Here is an 18639-nt window from a genome sequence, read left to right on the forward strand (position 1 = left end):
ATGGTCAACTACTTTTCAAAAATTATTCGACATGGATTTCATGACCATTTGTAGAATGATTAATTAATAAATTTCGCCGGCGGTTTTAGGTTATTCTTTTGGATTATGATCTAATTAGTATTATATTAGACTATAATTTGGAAGAGTTTTTTTTTTTAATTTTTAATGAGACTTTAAAATAATTTATGAAAAAAAAATCCTCACCAAATATCAAATTGACAATGTTAGGAAAAATTTTCGTTAATGTCAAAGCAATTATTAGTGCTTAAATTAGTTCAACTTTTAATTAATATTATTAAAGTTGACAATGAATCGGATGCTTCGTGCTTGACGCACAAACGCATGCCTCTTGTAGGTCGATGTTGTCATAAAACACACTCATTGTAATATTATTTTAGTAAATAAAAAAACACTTTAAAAATTGAAAATTAATTTTTATTGTAATATATAATATTATTTTATGGAAAAGCACTTTAGATTATTTTTTTGGTGAAAAAGGCAAAAAGTACTCTGAATCTTTCCTCTTGTTTTATTTGTAATAAATTACTCGGCACATGCGTTATGACATCATTAATAAAATAATCGATCTCTTTGGGAAAAGAAAACTTATCAAAATTTAGAAATTTAAAAAATAATATCAAGAGATTAAATAGAAAGGTTGAGTTCAAATTATCTCGAAGGCATATCAATGGATTCAATTCATCATCGTTGTTTTAAAAAATATTTTGTTTGAAGCCAAGCAAAGACCTTGTGTGTAGGGATGTAAACGAACTAAATCGTTTGCAAGCTATTCGGAGCTCGGCTCGATAAAAAGTTCGTTTGAGTTCGTTTGTTAATCATATCAATTCAAGTTCGAACTTGATTTCGAGCTCGACAATTCAATCAAACCAAGCTCAAGTTTGGATATATTCGACTCATGAGCTCGCAAACATAGAAGTTCGATTTACATCCCTACTCGTGTGTTTAGCCCGTGCTGATAATTAATAGAAGATATATCCAACGTAGAAAAAGAAAATGAAGTACAATCAACATATGAGAATATCGATAACCTGTCACATTATATATGAATATAACGATAATGGAAAATATGTCCATTTTCAAATTTTTTTATGCTTTAACATTTGTTTAAAAAGTGGGGAGATTGGCATTTCCATGCTGCAATCTGCACCTAATCATAATGAATATATATGGTAGTTCATCGATGAACATCAATAAAATGCATTAATAGTATTAATATATTGTCATACCTATTCTATTTTTCTTTTATTTCAAAATAATATGTATTAATAGTGGGGCCTCTGAATCATAATATCATTGTTATATCTTATTTGCAATAGAAAAAAATTTTACGATCATTGACTTTACAAAAGATAACATAATTCAACAAAAAGTCACGATCTTGTTAAACCGACATTTTTATTCTCAACTCCCATCCTTTTTCAAAGTCTTGTAATCATGTATCTGGAATTTACAATATATATAACGAAAATAAAGGTTGAATCTTTGAGGACATATTGAAGGAATAAATTGGGTTCATATATAGTTAACAAATCAAACGATAATATATCAATACAGTAATTCAATATGAGATTATATATATCACAAATAACGTATTGATATGAATATATTTTATCAAGTGAAATATAGTGACTGTTCAGGATTCTGAAATAAATATCATAAGCTAAAGAGGTAGCTATCACAACATTCGGTGTAGTACTTTTCCCCACGTACTCAAGAAAGTTCCGTACAAACGATCATTTACGAGCCAATGTGAATTAATATTTCCGAATCGAAGTTAAGTTGTTCATATGAACTATATACCGGGTTTTAAACTTGGGTTTTGAACACTTTTTATTTTTTTAAAATATCGTTAAGGAAAAATAGATAAATCGAGCTTGAAGTGACTATCTGAAATACAAATTTTTGGAATTTTTCAGAAACTCATTTTTTGACACATGCTAAAGTCCAAAACTTGGCAAATATTACTCTTATAATATGGAAGTGTTCACCTAAATTGGTGAAACATATTAACCATTAAATTTAATAATTAATAGACCATTTGAATTAATTAATATTTTATTAAGTTTTATTGATTTAAGTTATATTATTTTGAAAATATATTTTATGCTTTTTTAATATTCTATTTATACCTTAAAATTTTTGGAGTAATTTAAATAGTACTAAGATAGTGTTTGCAACCTTTAAAAAAAATAATTATTATTTTTTACCAATTTAAAAAAATATAATAATCACTTTATTTTAGAAAGTATAGGCACTCTTAATAGATATATATTTGTAAAGTAATAATGATCACTTAATGTCAATTATTTTCAAACTGTAACATGCTAAATTTTTGAATATTTAAGATATTCTTACAACCATATATTTATATATGCTCTCGAAGTTAAACATTATCATATGCTTAGAATTAGGTTAATTTTGTAAAGGAGAATATCATGAATAAAAAGAAGTCAAATAACATTAAAAAAAATAAAATTAATAAAAAAAATAGTAGTTGATGAAACCCGTTTCAAATATCTTAAAGAATATTTGATTATTATTTTATTTTCTAAAAAAATGTAAAACTTGTTTAATTTCCATTTGGTAGTTTATATGCAAACATGTTATCAAATCGGATTAAACCAAATTGTGGAGTAATGAAATCGGACCGTTCCTACACGATATCACTGTTAACCAATAATTGTAGTTCTAGAAAGAGAAATAAAGTATTATATAAAATTTTAAAAATACAGAAATCTTAACATAAACTAATGAACAATGTCGTGAGAAAATATAGGAAGTAAAACTAAAAGCAATAGAGCAAACGGGTGCTTGTAAAGCCAAGTGAAAGGTCACATCTTGAAAGATCTGGAGATAATTTTTTCGAAAATAAAAATTCTGGAAAATGACAGGTGAACCTTGGTGGGAATTTTGCCTTGATTGGTGTCCGACATTCGACGTCACTTAGTGTAACGACCCATTACAGGCCCAGCTCAATTGGTACCAGACTTGTGCTGAGTATCTATATATCCATGTGATCTCAGGTTCGAGTTTGGGAAGGCACAGACTCCAGTGCATGGGCTGGAGAGTTCTATGAGTAACCCATACGACGCCTATGGAAAGCCCGTGAGGGAAGAGTTCCATAGATGGGCCAAGGCCCATAGAGCAGAGCCCAAGATCGGGATAGCCTTGGGTCGATTGGGGCAGTGGGCCGTATGGGCGGTCCACTGGGCCTGTAATGGGTCGTTACACTTAGGTCGTGCTCGTACGCTTGCACACAAGTCAAGCATTTCCAGTGCCAATCGGACCCCTGATTTTCACTACTCGTGCAAACTCGTGCGAGAGAGTCTCTTGATCAGTAATTTTTACACTTTCATAAAATGTGATTCAATATAACTTCACTCATACTAATATTATTTTTCAAATGCGAAACATTTTACATTCCATGTTTACCATCCACTTATCAAGGTCATAAGATACTTAACCAATTTCTTTACAGATTGGAAAAAGCCCGATAAACAAAGGTACAAAGTCCAATAATCACGATATGAGATTGATCGATTCCTAATTATCTGATGGAGATGATAACTCATATTCGACCGAAAAATTTTATTTTTTTTTAGAATACAAGTATGATATTGTTCAAGATTACAAAGATATAATATAACTGTCCACACTATTGACGGGAATTGAGCGTCGACCCGAGACTTGCTTATCTCGGGCAAATAAAATATAAAGAAACAACTAAATCTATCTAAATAAATTAAGAAAAATACCCTCAATCAACGAGAATTGAATCTGAGATCAACAAATCTCAGAACCTCAATCTTAACTATTGAGTTAAAACCTGATCGATATTTTTTTTGGATGATACCTCGTCGACATATACACCGATAATTGAATTGAAAAATTCATATATATATATATATATAATACGATAAGTTTGGGACGAGAAACATGTTGTCCACTTGTTGCGAGTCAGTTTGTATCTGCCCCACAAAGGCTACCAATAAGAGACACGAAATCCCGTGATCTCCATTTGTTACAGAATATAGTAATTTTTTTATTTATTATTTTATTATTTTTATTATTTATTTTGATAACAATATATGCTCGGTTCTTCAATGGGTTCGTATAATACTAGCCTGACCACGTATCGTCTCATAATAAATATAATATTTAAATTTCTTATTTAAAATTCTAAAAATTAATTTAAACACAAAATTATAGGATTTTATGTATATTTTTGTTTTCTAAATACATATAATTTTTACTCGAGAGATGATACGATGATTTGAATATGGATAAAATTTATATGAGATTAAAAGAAAGTCTGTTTTTTTTTTTAAAAAAATTTATATAATTTTTGAATGAGGATCAATTTGAATTTGGGTAAAATTTATATAAAATTCAAAAAAAGATTTTTTCCCTTCAATATATCATTTCCTTAATAAACAAGAGCTAACATGATTACTTTAAATTTGGATAAATTTTACATAAGATTTTAAAAAAAAAATTTGTTTGACGATAGATTTACGATAATAGATTTTTTTATTGAATAATAAATGTTGAATAAAAACAGAGTAAATTTTGATATTGAATTAAAAAAACTGATCTCGACATCAGAGTTTGTTCGTATATATCAATGATTGATAGATCATTTAACACCAAAATCTCAAATTTGAGACGAGATTTCAAGTTAGATAGCCAATTTTAATAAATTCTCTCTCAAGCCAAAAAGAAATTATTATTGTTAATTTCACTATTATCTAATGTAATTTTATTTCTAATAATCTAATTTAGGTTTTATTATTAAATTAATTTAAAAACAGTGATTAAATTAATAACTAATATTAATTTAATAATAATATAATAATAATAATAATAATAATAATAAAAAATTAAAAAATATATGAAATGCTTGTGTGGATTAGCTAATAAATATACACATGGGATTCAGATTTTTGAAACACCTTCCACAAAACAAATCATCCCCACCGTACAATCGTACAGCCAATAAACACATTAGTTATTCAATCCAACGCTCCCAATTCAATCCATTTTTATATATAAACCCCCCAAATGACGAACCTTCGTGGCACTCAGTACGCACTCTTTTTTAAGACACGAAACCCTATTTTCCTGCATTTCCGATTCTCTCTCTCTAGAATATGGGTATCGATTTCACTTTCAATGATTTTATCGTAGTTATTTCTTCGTTTTTTTGCTTCAGTTTGATGGATCTGCTGTTTAATTTTTACTTTTCTGATTTTTTTTCCATGTGCAGCCAAGATTAAGATTGGAATCAATGGTAATGGATCTGATTTTTGATTTTGTGTTTTTCATTAAAGTGATTTTTTCTCTGGTTATGGATGGAAGTGTATTGTTGCTGTTTTAGGGTTTGGAAGAATCGGCCGGTTGGTGGCCAGAGTGGCTCTTCAGAGAGACGATGTTGAGCTTGTTGCAGTCAACGATCCCTTTATTACCATTGACTACATGGTATTTTTATTTGATTTATCTTTTTTCTCTTTCTCTGGATCTGATTCGACAGTGGAGGAGGGATTATTTTGGTTTGATAATTAGTATGTGACAGTATTTGCGTTCCTCTATGCTTGGAGTAGCTGGAAACTTTTAATTTGATGTTAGAAATGTTAGAACCGTTGATGCTTCTTGTTATTTCATTTGTGTTGAGGCTTAAGGCTATGTGTAGAGTTGTGAAAATGGGGTGGTTGGAAGAGTTCGTTAGGGAAGGAGTTGTGTTCTTTTTGCGTTGTTTCTGAGTTGAAATTCTCAAACGTGGGCTTTCTGGATGTGGGGCTTGTTTGCACTTTGTTACATGTGAAATGTTTGTGTTACTGCAGACCTATATGTTCAAGTATGATAGTGTTCATGGACAATGGAAGCACAACGAGATCACTGTTAAGGATGAGAAAACCCTTCTCTTTGGGGGGAAGCCTGTTGCAGTTTATGGCATTAAGTATGACCCTCGCTTATTCGTTTTTGTGTATATTTGGTTGATGATTATTTATATTTTGTATAGACTGCTAATTGAAATTTTAATTTGGTGATATTGAAGGAACCCTGAGGAGATTCCTTGGGCTGACAGTGGTGCGGAGTATGTTGTGGAGTCAACTGGAGTATTCACCGACAAGGACAAGGCTGCAGCCCATTTAAAGGTATGGGATTCTTTGATAGTCATCGCCGCCGTCTCCATTAGTTTTTGTGTTTGCCATTCTTGAAGTCACTGTTGTATGTTGGTTCGTTTTATTATTCTCCTCTAATTTTTTTCCATCATTCGGGTTGATATATATGGATATGATGGTGTAAAGGATAAGGATGTGACAGTGCCTTGCAAATTGGTAGAAGATGTAAAAGCAGTAGTGATATGTATCCGAGAAATTGCCGCATATTTTTTAATCAATATTAACGTACTTCCAAAATCTGAGCATGCATGATTGATGTTTTTGAGAGTTTATTGGTAATTTGGTAGAACATTTTTTCCCGTCAACTTCAGTGTAAATGCCTTGACTTGTTGTACCCTGCTAGTGATGTCTCCTGTAAATTTGTGTTTCACCAGGGGGGTGCAAAGAAAGTTGTTATTTCCGCTCCAAGCAAAGATGCACCCATGTTTGTTGTTGGTGTCAATGAGAAGGAATACACTCCAGATCTCAATATTGTTTCCAATGCTAGCTGCACCACAAACTGTCTTGCTCCTTTGGCCAAGGTTTGTTGACTCTGTTTTTTGGCGTGTTTTCATGTTTCTATTTTGAAATGTCTACCCTGTTTTACATGTTGTGCTAAATGAACTTGCAGGTTATTAATGATAGGTTTGGTATTGTAGAAGGTCTTATGACCACCGTCCACGCTATTACAGGTTGGTTTAATAAATTGTTTTCTTTCATATTTCAATATGTCTGTCGCTGCTGATGGTGCTTTGACTTTCACTTAGCCACTCAAAAGACTGTTGATGGACCATCTGCAAAGGACTGGAGGGGTGGGAGAGCTGCTTCTTTCAACATCATTCCCAGCAGCACTGGAGCAGCAAAGGTATATAGCCTTTGGCCATACTTGTGCAGTTGTGCTATGTTCTTACTTTGGATGAATAGGAAGTGGTTATTCTCCGCTCATAAAGCTATTAATACCTCATTTGCTATTTTTTTTTATTATTATAAGGCTGTCGGCAAAGTTCTTCCTGCTCTCAATGGGAAATTGACTGGTATGTCTTTCCGTGTCCCAACTGTTGATGTCTCTGTGGTTGATCTTACCGTGAGGTTGGAGAAAAAGGCTACATATGAGCAAATCAAGACAGCTATTAAGTAAGAACATCAACTTTATTAAGCGTTTGCATTTATAGGCTTTCCTGCTCATAATGTTGTATTTTTTCTTGAGTGTGTTGCCATTGGCCTGGTTTAATAATTGTGCCTGTGACTTTGTTAGGGAGGAGTCCGAGGGGAATTTGAAAGGGATCTTGGGCTACACTGATGAGCATGTTGTGTCGACCGACTTTGTGGGTGACAGCAGGTTGGCTTCGAAGTCACATACGCGGCTTATCAATCTACTATTTTGAATGTTATGGGCTCGCTATTGCTGTGACCAAACGGTTAAATATATCTGGATTTGCTTTTAGAATCTAATAACATTGGTAACTGTTGAATTGCAGGTCAAGTATCTTTGATGCTCAAGCAGGGATTGCATTGAACGAAAACTTTGTCAAGCTCGTCTCTTGGTATGACAACGAATGGGGTTACAGGTAACTCTAATTCACCCTTTTGCAGTGGTTCACATAGGGCATCTATGTATTCAAACAATCTCTGAGTAGCTTTTGCCACTTTTGTGCGGCTGATTGGTTTCCTCTTTTGCTGCAGCACACGGGTGGTCGATTTGATCAGGCACATTGCGTCTGTTAAGTAATTCCAATTTATCCGGAGTACTCATCGTGGTGGCACATTGCTAGGGGTGGTACCATGTCATTCTAGTTTTAATAAAATGAGCTCTGCTCGCATCAGTTATTATCAACTCGTGCACTTGCTTGGTTTTCACCTCTTATGTTTTGAAGAATTTTGTGGTGATAATAGATTGGTCCTAATGTGTAATAATGTTAAAATACTCGTATTTTCCTCCTCCATTGTACGTGCTTCTTCTATGATATAAATTTGCTCTCCACTTTGTGCGTAGTTAGGTTCTGTGACCCTTTGTGGTTCGAAAGGGTGACAATAATATGGCTGTATTAGTTTGGACGGATGCTGCAGTGCATCAAGTTTTATGTCATTGTCACTTTTCCATTGTGTTATTTCTCGTGATTTGCATTTGTCAACGGGCAGCTGTCGAGTGTCTTTTTGAAGATCACATTTTTTTTATAAAGTTGCGATCTTACTTTCTGACAACGTTGGGGAAGGGGACAATTAAGTACTAATTATTATTATTGGGCTCTCTTGCAGACTGTTGCTAAGCATATTTGTTGATAAAAGTCTTGGTTTTTTAAATCTTGTGGGCATAGACTACCATTTTTACCTTACTTTTGTTGCCACAGATGTGGTCTTTTGGTTCCCCTGGAATTGTTTGAAAATGTGTATTTGATTAAACATTCGAGAAAATATATATTTGTAGTCCTAGGTTTGCAAAATATTGGAGTTATTTAAGTTTTGTAATTTAGTTTTGAAAATTTTCTGCACTAGTTGCCGAGGTGCTTTATTATTGCTATACTTGGCCTCATATTGTTCGTTTGTCATCTTATCCGTAGCTATGCTGGCCCCTGGTGTTCGAGAACTTTATCGGGCTGCCTATTTTAAACACAATTTTAGGTCGTTCGGTGAGACGAATATTAAAATAATTTTAAGATTTTTTTTAATATTTGGATTGGTTAAATTGGGAAATTAACACAGAATATAAATAAAATTTTAGTGTAAAACCGATTAATCTTGGTTTAAATTTTTTTTTTTACTTTTTTTAATCATTTATTATCGGATCGTATTTTTGAGTGGATCAATATTTTCCATCGACAAGTATTGGGTCAATCTTTCCAATAATAATACTCCAACGCAAATTTAAATCGAATGCCGAATATGGAACCTACTGTTTCATAATTTAATGTAATCCTAAGATGCTCAAATAACAAGCGATTTCGGTTTGATGCAGGCGAGTTGCAGCCTACAAACCGAATTGAGGACAGGTTCTTGGGGTTAGCTTACCCTCTTGGGATCGTGACTTTTTGTCCCGACCATTGTAGCACGTGACTAACTTGGACTTCTAGTCCAAACTCGATCTTTTCAAACCCAAAAGTGTTTGGATCAAAGACTTTTAAATAAAAAATAAATTGAATAGGTAAATCAAATTAATTGCCGTTTTATTGGAGTTTTGACTTGTATAGAATTCAAATTCCTTCTTTACAATTTTGAGTCCATTGTTTTGTTTTTATTGATTTTAATACATATATCAATTATCCTGAATCACCTGAGATTCAAAATTCAAATCGCTTCATTAAATGCAAGTCATTCAACTAGAGATGTACATGTGATATGGGACGAGTCACAGGATTATTTTATGATATTTCTCTTCATAATCTATTGTTAGTTTTTGGATCATCAACATTGAGACTCACAAAATGTAACGATAATAGAACACGGAGAGAAATACTCATAAATTAACTCTGGGCCACGAGACAAGAAGAAGAGGCGGAACTAGGATGAAACTCCCCCTCTGAAATGAATCCACACACAATTTAAATGTAATTGAATTCCATATTGTTAAATTCATTTTTTAGTATATAAAAATGTTTTTATGGAACCCCCTTGAAATTGTTACTGCGGAAAAAAGGTCAGGCCTTTCTTTAGTTGAGTAGGTCACTTGTGAGACGGTTTCACGAATCTTTATTTGTGAGACGGGTCAAACCTACCGATATTCACAATAAAAAGTAATACTCTTAGTATAAAAAGGAATACTTTTTCATGGATAACCCAAATAAGAGATCAGTCTCACAAAATACGATCCGTGAGATCGTCTCACATAAATTTTTGCCACTTTTATTTTTAAGTGCGGTGGAAGATTTTTTTTTTTAAAAAAAAATTTAAGGTCAAAATTCTTGTTTTATCATTTCTTGAAAATCTTTTAATGAAATAATTACAACTCTTAATTTAAATATTTCCCCAGTCTTTGATCCCTCCGCCAAAGTTTCCTCTCTCCCTTCTTAAACCCGTTGTCCGGGAATCACTCTCTCTGTCTCACATTCGTGCTCCGTACCAAATTCCTCTCAAAATTCGAAGTAATTCTCCTCAAGAGCTTAGAATTTCTTTGATGGGATTTGTGCGTACGTCTGTGTAAGTATCATGGCAGCTGAGTTTTTTGGTCAGTGAATCGTTTTGACAAGAAACAATGGCGACTTCAGCATTCAAATCAACGACCAAGAGAACTCCGATACGAGGTAACTCAAGCTCTGAAGACTCCAGCAGCGGTAGCCGCTCTCTCCGCCGTTCTCGGAGTCTCAGCCGATTTTCCCGGCCGGTCCATCCGGAGTGTGAGACTGAACGGCCTGTGCCTGATTACAACAAGACCTGGCCGAGGGGGAAGTTCGTCAACACACTGAGGGGATCGGCGGCGTTTCCGGAGATCAGCTTAGATGATCTCGCTCTTGAGTTCTTCGGTTCTTCTTCGAGGACTGAAAATGAGAGCGATGGAGGAGGGTTGAGGGAGAGAAAGGAGAGGGAGGGCCGTTCGGTTGGACGATGGGCGAGTGATACGGCGTCGTCCAGAAGAAGGGGGCGTTCCGTATCCAGGAGCCGTGGGGATAGCATTTTGAATAGCTCTGCTTTCGAGGGAAACAAAATTGTTTCTTCTTCCGATGCTGGTTCTCGTCGTCGAAGGTCTTTATCTGTGGCTCGCCATCAGATTAGCGATTCAGAGGTGACTTTGCATTTTCATGTTTTTGTTTTTTTGGCATGGTTACAACTCAGAATTGCATGAGATATTGTTACTGCACTGGTTTCTCAAATTCGAATATTCAATGAAGAGAGATGACATACTAGGAATTCATTTTGATAGCTCAAATTTTTTGAATGTTACTGATGCCAATATAACGATTAATTGAATTAAATGGAAATTCAAAAACTTTAGCTAAACATAACCGAGGAATCAATCATTGAGAGAAACCAAGTGTGAGATGTTTAAGAAGTTGATTTCGTTGTGCATTATAATTCTTTTTGTTATTTAAATATATCAATCGAATTTCTATTGTTCGTCTTTCATTTTTATTACAAGTTTGTCTAAATTTTGCCAAGTCACCCTTTTTTATTTGATTAATCATGTCTGAGATCTAGTCTAATTAGATATTTAAATTACCAAAAACAGACGAACAATGATAGTTTAATGTCTGTGTTGGAATTTGACTCATTTATTTAAAAGGCTAACATGGCTTAGCAAGCGATGTCTACTACAACCATGTCTCAAACAATCAGTCAATCAATAAATGTACTATTTAAATAAGAAAATGAGCCTAGAAATCAAATTAATTGAGCCATTAATTCAACAGATATAGTGTTGCATGTGTTACATCGATTTACTCGTTAAAAAAATTAGTTTATGGATGTAGTGAAAAAAGCAGTTGAGAGATAAAATCATGTTGAAAATAGTAGTAAACCCTTCCTCAGCATACTTGAATGTGATCTCCTAAAGAATATTAAAGAATGTAAAAAGCAATGCTATATCCTACTAATATATATATTTTTGTTACTATGAGTAATATTTGTGATTGGAAGTTCTCTTTGTTGGCCAAAACCTCGTCCTATTTTTTTTAGGAGAACTATGTCTAATGGAATTGTTGCGTTATATAAATTGCATTACCCGAGCCGTGCAAGACATTGAAAATTTCAGCTGCTATTTCTGGCCTCCAGTTGGGCATTTGCCTGAACATCAGTATTACTCAATTTTGTTGTTCCCTGCATGTCTTCAATTTTTGTGTGACATGCTTAATCCTTTGACGTGGGGTCTATCCAGCATGCTACTCGTCATCGGACTAATCCAAGATTTTCATCCTCTTGTTCAGCACTCTTGACAAGTGCAAAATTTGTTTCCTTTATTCTGTCTCCGCCCATTTCATATATTTATTTTTCACCTCTGTAGCGATAAGTGATAACAAATGCAAAAAAGTTTAAAGCACTAAACAAAACATAATATTATTTCATGTGTTAAACATAGGTTGCATCTTTCTATCAAAAAAAAACATGGGTTGCATCTACAATCTGACAATTAGACGCAAAAAGCCCACTTCATCAAGGGTTTGGGAGTGGTTATTAGGTGAGAAATCAAAATTGGTGACTTTTACTGTTCTTCTGCCTGCTCCAGTGGTCAGGTCCATTCCATGATCTTGGCTCTATAAGACTTGAGCAAAGTACAACAAAACTCAAGCAAATGGATAATGATTTTGGTATACATCATGTACCTATATCAACACCATGCCAGTCATGATTAACAACATTTGCACCATCAACAGTTCACATTCAAAAGATTGTTAAAATAAACATACTGACATGAGAGCTAAAAACATCCACCACAATGTGTGATACCAATGTTGCCTGGCTTGTTTAACAATTTTCTCAGCCACTTCATATCGTGGATAAAGGCATCGATGCAAGATATTCTTTGTGAACTTTCATACCTGAAATATGTATGAGGTTCTTTTTCTCAAAAGGGTCAGATAAGTTGCCGTTACATTTGAATGACAGAGCGAGGTTGATTATACTCGGAGTTCAAGAAAACATTCTAATGTGAAGGCTTCAACTGATGGGAACAACCAAATGCATTTAAGTTCAAGCAACAGGCGACTTGGACGATCTCGGAGCCACAAAGATCTTTCTCTATCACACGATGGTTACTCTGTAAGATCTTTATCCCTTGTATATATGTTGTTTGCTATTGTGCTTCTTATGTTAATGTGATGGCTACTCTACATCTGTTCTTTCTCACGTATTTTTCAGTGAGCGTTTCTTGTCAATCTTGACCTCTTTTTCCCTTTATTGTGATTGCATTTCAAATTGAGCTTCGTTAAATTTATTATATCAAACTGAAACTCCAATTACGACTTTACACCGAGATCTGTCAGAGTCAATCCTCTGTCCTCACTGATGATGAATCAAAGGACACTCGTTTTGGGAGAAACGGAATTGAGAAGATAATCCGCACAGTTTATGCTCAGAAAAAGGTTTATTTAACCTTTCTTGTTCGATTTAATTGCTATACATTTATGATATAAATTTTGTGGGTAAGGTGGTAGACTATTGAAGTTCTATATCATGCTTTGTAATATTTTCTTGTATATTTGTTCTTGCTTCAGGCTGAGCACCCTACAGAAGATGTTCCAAATGGTGGACTATATGAAGCAATGCGAAAAGAAGTTAGACATGCTGTTCAAGAAATTCGAACAGAACTAAATCAAGTGGGCTAAAAGAAATCAATTTTCTGAAATAATTCAAAATATCTGTTCTTAGATGGTTTTGTGAGGGTAAAACACTAATCAGTTCTTGTTATTTAACTATTTGTCTATGTAAAGGCAATGGGAAGAAATCAAGCGGCTTTAACTGGTGGCGACTCCTTACAATCGGACAATTCCGAGACCCTTCCAGATTTGTCTGTTCTCAAAAAAATATACGCAACGAAATTTGAGCAGGTGATAGCTCTCGTTTTTTACTTTAGACTCTTTCTGGTTAGGTTCCTGTTAGATAAGTGGTTTTTACTCTACCTTGTAAATTATGGGTAGGCAGAAGTTGGCACTGGAAACTATCGAACACACATCTAGAAGTGCGTTTAATCGCATAACATTGAAATGAGTTATACTGTGAATTGTAGTTTCTTAAAAGCAGATTGTCTGTTGTACATTTGTGTGCTTTCTTAGCACTCCATTGATTTGTTTGGATGTAGGCCTTCCAAAGAGAGCCCCCAAACCCAAAAGACTAGGTGGAAGTGTGATATTGAAATATTTGGTTCAGTCTGACAGTTTAATTTCAAATCCTTGGAGCCTTTTATCCAAACACTCAGGTTGTGTGATTGGATTCTAGAGAATCAAATGACAGTAGTTTCATAAAATATTCTGTATAAATGGAAGAATGATGGTTCGCAAACTAGTGGATAAATTTCGCAATGTATGTTGTTGGAACTAACGATTTAAAAATTCTGGGAAAAAAAACGAAGGAACCTAATTCTTAGGGTTGTTTCCTGGAATCAACTCTTCTGATGAATTTTAAACAAACCTGAAGAACTTGAGTTCAAAATACTCTTCGTTTTTAACATAAAAACATTGTTATCTGTAGGGTGTGTCAAAGTTGTAAATTTAATAACTCATTATTGCGAGACAGAATAACTTTGCATTGAAATCCTAAAACAAGTGATTGAAGCATTCTCTCAAATTTATAGTTGGAAAAACGCAAACAGAATCTTTCGTCTGAAATGTTGTTCAAGGAGCAACGAGATCGAGATGCCCATAAGATAGTCAAAGAACTTTATGATACAAGGACTTCAGCTGTAGAAGAGCAACATTTACAAGCCAGAAAGGTATTTCCGTTATGCGGTTTTAGTCCTATAAACTGTTTGGTTTTAGTCTAATTGTATTGTCTCTAACGGTCATGCTTTCTTGGTGTTAAAGAGGAGTAGCGACAGAAATTGGATGTCAAAACAATTAAGTGAAGAAGCAGAAAGATATTTCGAGGGCTTCATTTCTAATGTCGATACAGACATATCTTCATTGGATGGAGAGAGAAGTGACGGAAGTTCGACTTTAGGAGGGAAGGAAAGAGACGCCACAATAAATAGGAATGGACCTTATAGTAGTGTAGGATCTATGTCTAGTCCTGTTGAAATGGATGGTGTTAATTTGCCTTGGTTGCTGTGGGAAACCGGTCATGATGCTTCTCACTCAGGCAAGAACAAGGCACAGGCTCCTGTCACTCCAAAAATTCTTCATTGGAACTCAGAAAAGGTTAATTTTGTGTCTTGCTACAAATTTTTTTGATCGTGTTATTGATTTCAATTTATCCATCTCACTGTTGTACTTTCATAATTTCATTAACCTGATCCCAGTCATTCAAAACACGTATATTATTGTAGTATCGTGAATTATGGAACACTTTAGTTGTGTTACGCATATATGTAACTGGAAAACCTTCTTTTTGAAGGTTCAACTTACCTTGCCTATTAACAACTAAACCAGTGGAAGGTTTTGATTCTCTACGTTGTGAAGCTGCGATTTTACCCTATTGACATTTTGGCCCTAAGCTTTACAAAAAAATGAATGTTTCTTATAAAATTTTCAATGTTTTAACTTAATGATTCGATCTGCTGATGTTAATTTCTGTTTTTTTTTCCTTTTTCTTTTTGGATATCGATATGTTTTTTTACATCCTTCATCAATTTTAACGAAATCAGTGTTTAATGCAGGACGTTGTCTTAAATGATCCCGGTAGTAATTCTTCTAGCAGTCAAGGAAGTTGGAGCCCAGGTCGTCTTTTCGGTGGGCTGGCGAATAAAAGAGGTGACACAGGAAAAACTAGAAAAGTTGGTGACTCGCGCTTTGATATGGCCGAGTATCATAAACTTCCCAATAGTGAAATTCTGTTTGAAATGTATAGGCAGCAAAACAGAATCAATTCTGGTTGTCTATTTATTTGTTCCACTCAACTTCTGTAATCACTTGACTTCTGGATTGGGATAATTCCTATCTCATTTTTTCCATCAAAATCTCTTCTTTTTTGTTTTTGGACAATTTGTTTTGATCTTGTTTTTGATTATCAAGTAATTAGGTGTCCATTTGAAAAATATTGTATCGAGTGATAATAGAGACTAACAGTTGCTTGTAAGTTATTTATTTAAATAAAGTAAAAAAATATCACCATATCCAAAATTCGACCACATATAATCCCAAGTATAAGCGAGCACAAGACATTAACGATATATTTAGAGAGATAAGAGTTTGATCATCACTGCAATTCTGGTTATAATGAATTTATGAACAAGAGGATAAGATAATGACTTAGTTTTCAAAATCTATTTTTGGATATTATCAACAATACTGCACAATAAATTTTCCTGCTTTTAGGATATTTAATTTAATTTACCCAAAAAAAAATAATATAGACTCTGTTAAAATCTGTAAATCATTAAAAAGATTTGTTTTTTTTTTTTTGAGCAAATCATTCATTAAATATCCTAAAAGATAGGAAGATTTATAGTGCAGTGCTGTCAATATTATCTAAATAAAGATTTGGAAAACTAACTTACTTATATGATCTCTTATTCATTAATTCATTTTAAGTAGAAGTCTACTTACTTATTACTCATAATTGTTGTACCAATAAAATGGCTGCCCTAGAAATCCAGGCTACGATCCCTTCCACACCTAAAAAGCCATCCAAAAAACCCATGATGAAAGGATTTATCATCGCCTATATCGTCGTGGTTTTGTGCTATTTCCCATCTACATTTGTTGGTTATGCCGTTTTCGGAAGCAACGTAGATGACAACGTGCCCGTCTCTCTAGAAAAACCCTTATGGCTTATCATTGCGGCTAATATGTTTGTCGTCATCCATGTTATTGGAAGTTATCAGATATTTCTAAAAATTTAAAAGGTTTTTTTTCTTTGTTTTTTTTTAAAACGTAAAAGGGACATTTTTTGGTCATTCGCGAGTTTATAGGTTTTTGCTATGGGGTGTTTGACATGGTAGAACATTCGTGGTAAAGAAAATAAAGTTCAACCTCACACGACTTTCACGCATTGTCCATCTTACAACCTATGTAGGTACGTGATATATTTCAACTACATTTCGATGGTCTAAAGTAAAAATTTCTCCGCATTTGTTAGAGTTTATGACTCAAATTCTTTTGATCCTAATAAAAAAAACACAACATTTTGATGCATACGTACTTCACAGCTCTCACTATGGCTTTGGGAATGTTATTCACTTTCTTCCGTGGACTTCTAGGATTCTTAGGAGGTTTTGCTTTTGCTCCTCAAATCTTGTTATTATTGTATACAAAAATAAAAAAATCTTGTTACTATACATTATAATTGAATTCTATGAGACTAGAGATATTTTTTGTATATTTTATATCGATTTTATTAATTTTTTTTTCGAGTCTTCCTTAACACCATTTCGATTTTGTTTCTTAGTCTAGAATTTTTTTTTCAGTATCTCGTTTTATTTGTTAAGTTCATTTGTTTAGGAGCAAATTGAGATGGAGATTAATGGAGAAATCGAAATTTTACATTTAATAGCTTTTGCATGTCTTAATCCACTAATTTGTTTTTCAATTTTTTGTACCCCTTGACTTTAATTATCTTTCAATTTGCGAGTTTCGCTAATTTGATATGAATACATCAACTTTTATCTTTCTCGAAAGAATATATAACTTTTATACAATGCAATTATGTATTTCTTTTTTTGTTTTTCTACCATATATTTCCCCAGGAAAATAATAAGATATTCCAATATCACAAATTTATTATCTTAAATTTGTTTATTTTTATTTTTAATTTGTTGAAGGTAATATTTTAATAGTACATGATTGAATGATAATATTTTCATTAATCATTCAATTAATTATTCATATTTAGTAATGATATTTACAGTTCAATAGTTTATAATCACACTCAACTTTTGACATTTAATGTGTTTTGTTACAAAATTACCTTCATTTAATATTTCATATTTTTGTAAGACTATTTTACCATATATATATATACATATATATATATATATATATGTGTGTGTGTGTGTGTGTGTATTTATATATATATATATATATATATATGTGTGTGTGTGTGTGTGTGTATTTATATATATATATATATATATATATGTGTGTGTGTGTGTGTGTGTGTATTTATATATATATATATATATATATATATGTATGTATGTATGTACGTGTGTGTGTGTGTGTGTATATATATATATGTAATCTAATTTATGGATGTTCTTGTGGCTTAAAATGTTTAATAAGTAAATTTCCAGAGAAGAGTAAAATTGTCAATCTATTGCATTTCAAAATAAATTTAAAAAATAATTTTGACAAGGTAAGATGCTATATAACCTCATAAATATATTGAACCCATTTGGAAATTAGAAATATATAAAGAAGGGGATAACATTGATTAATTATATCGGGCAATTTTATAATAGAACACATTAAACGCCAAATTTTATAAAAGAACACATTAAACGACAAGATCAAGAGTGATTATAAATTTTGGAGTGTAAATATCATTACTATTATATTTATATAATAGTTTTTATACGGATTTATACCTTATCGCTCGTTACTAACCTGGTTGAGCAAGGGTGCGTAATTAAATACGTTGTTAAATACTTAGCCATTCTATGTATACGGTGCAGTCTTTGCCCCTCAATTCCGCTCTTGCGAGTACTAGAAAAGTAGCCTTAGAAAGTGGTCTTTGGTGGTAATAAGTAAGAACAAGTAAGTAGTTTTAAGCATTTGCATTGTACTTGTTCAGTGAATTATGAATGAATCTCTATCCATATATGTATAAATATATAAAGTTGCTTCCAAGAATGAATAATCATAATCTAATTGTGAAGATTAACTCTCCAGAACATTCTTGCTACTCTACACGATAAAATACTCTGAATCAATGCAGATCT

The 18639-nt window shown here is 33.0% G+C and overlaps 2 protein-coding genes across 6 annotated transcripts; both read left to right on the forward strand.

The window, feature by feature from the left end:
- The first annotated feature begins 5076 nt into the window (after positions 1 to 5076).
- On the forward strand, positions 5077 to 8174 carry LOC140976453 (glyceraldehyde-3-phosphate dehydrogenase, cytosolic-like). The gene is made up of 12 exons (XM_073440606.1): positions 5077 to 5175; positions 5288 to 5311; positions 5399 to 5499; positions 5862 to 5977; positions 6077 to 6176; positions 6578 to 6724; positions 6814 to 6874; positions 6950 to 7047; positions 7174 to 7316; positions 7438 to 7521; positions 7661 to 7750; positions 7866 to 8174. Exons 1-12 carry the CDS (start codon positions 5172 to 5174, stop codon positions 7909 to 7911), a joined length of 1014 nt encoding a protein of 337 aa, XP_073296707.1. The 5' UTR covers positions 5077 to 5171; the 3' UTR covers positions 7912 to 8174.
- Positions 8175 to 10136: 1962 nt separating this feature from the next.
- On the forward strand, positions 10137 to 15800 carry LOC140976454 (uncharacterized). Of its 5 annotated transcripts, none has more exons than XM_073440609.1 (8): positions 10137 to 10896; positions 12714 to 12866; positions 13082 to 13189; positions 13322 to 13423; positions 13538 to 13654; positions 14416 to 14535; positions 14627 to 14959; positions 15418 to 15798. In XM_073440609.1, exons 1-8 carry the CDS (start codon positions 10369 to 10371, stop codon positions 15664 to 15666), a joined length of 1710 nt encoding a protein of 569 aa, XP_073296710.1. In that variant the 5' UTR covers positions 10137 to 10368; the 3' UTR covers positions 15667 to 15798. The 5 variants fall into 5 exon arrangements, with proteins under 5 accessions (XP_073296710.1, XP_073296708.1, XP_073296709.1 ...); XM_073440607.1 differs by having other exon boundaries at positions 14398 to 14535; positions 15418 to 15796; XM_073440608.1 differs by having other exon boundaries at positions 13091 to 13189; positions 14398 to 14535; positions 15418 to 15794.
- The last annotated feature ends 2839 nt before the right edge of the window (positions 15801 to 18639 follow it).

The sequence above is a fragment of the Primulina huaijiensis genome, chromosome 5 (assembly GCF_012295235.1).
Source record: "Primulina huaijiensis isolate GDHJ02 chromosome 5, ASM1229523v2, whole genome shotgun sequence".
In the NCBI taxonomy this organism is placed as follows: Eukaryota; Viridiplantae; Streptophyta; class Magnoliopsida; order Lamiales; family Gesneriaceae; genus Primulina; species Primulina huaijiensis.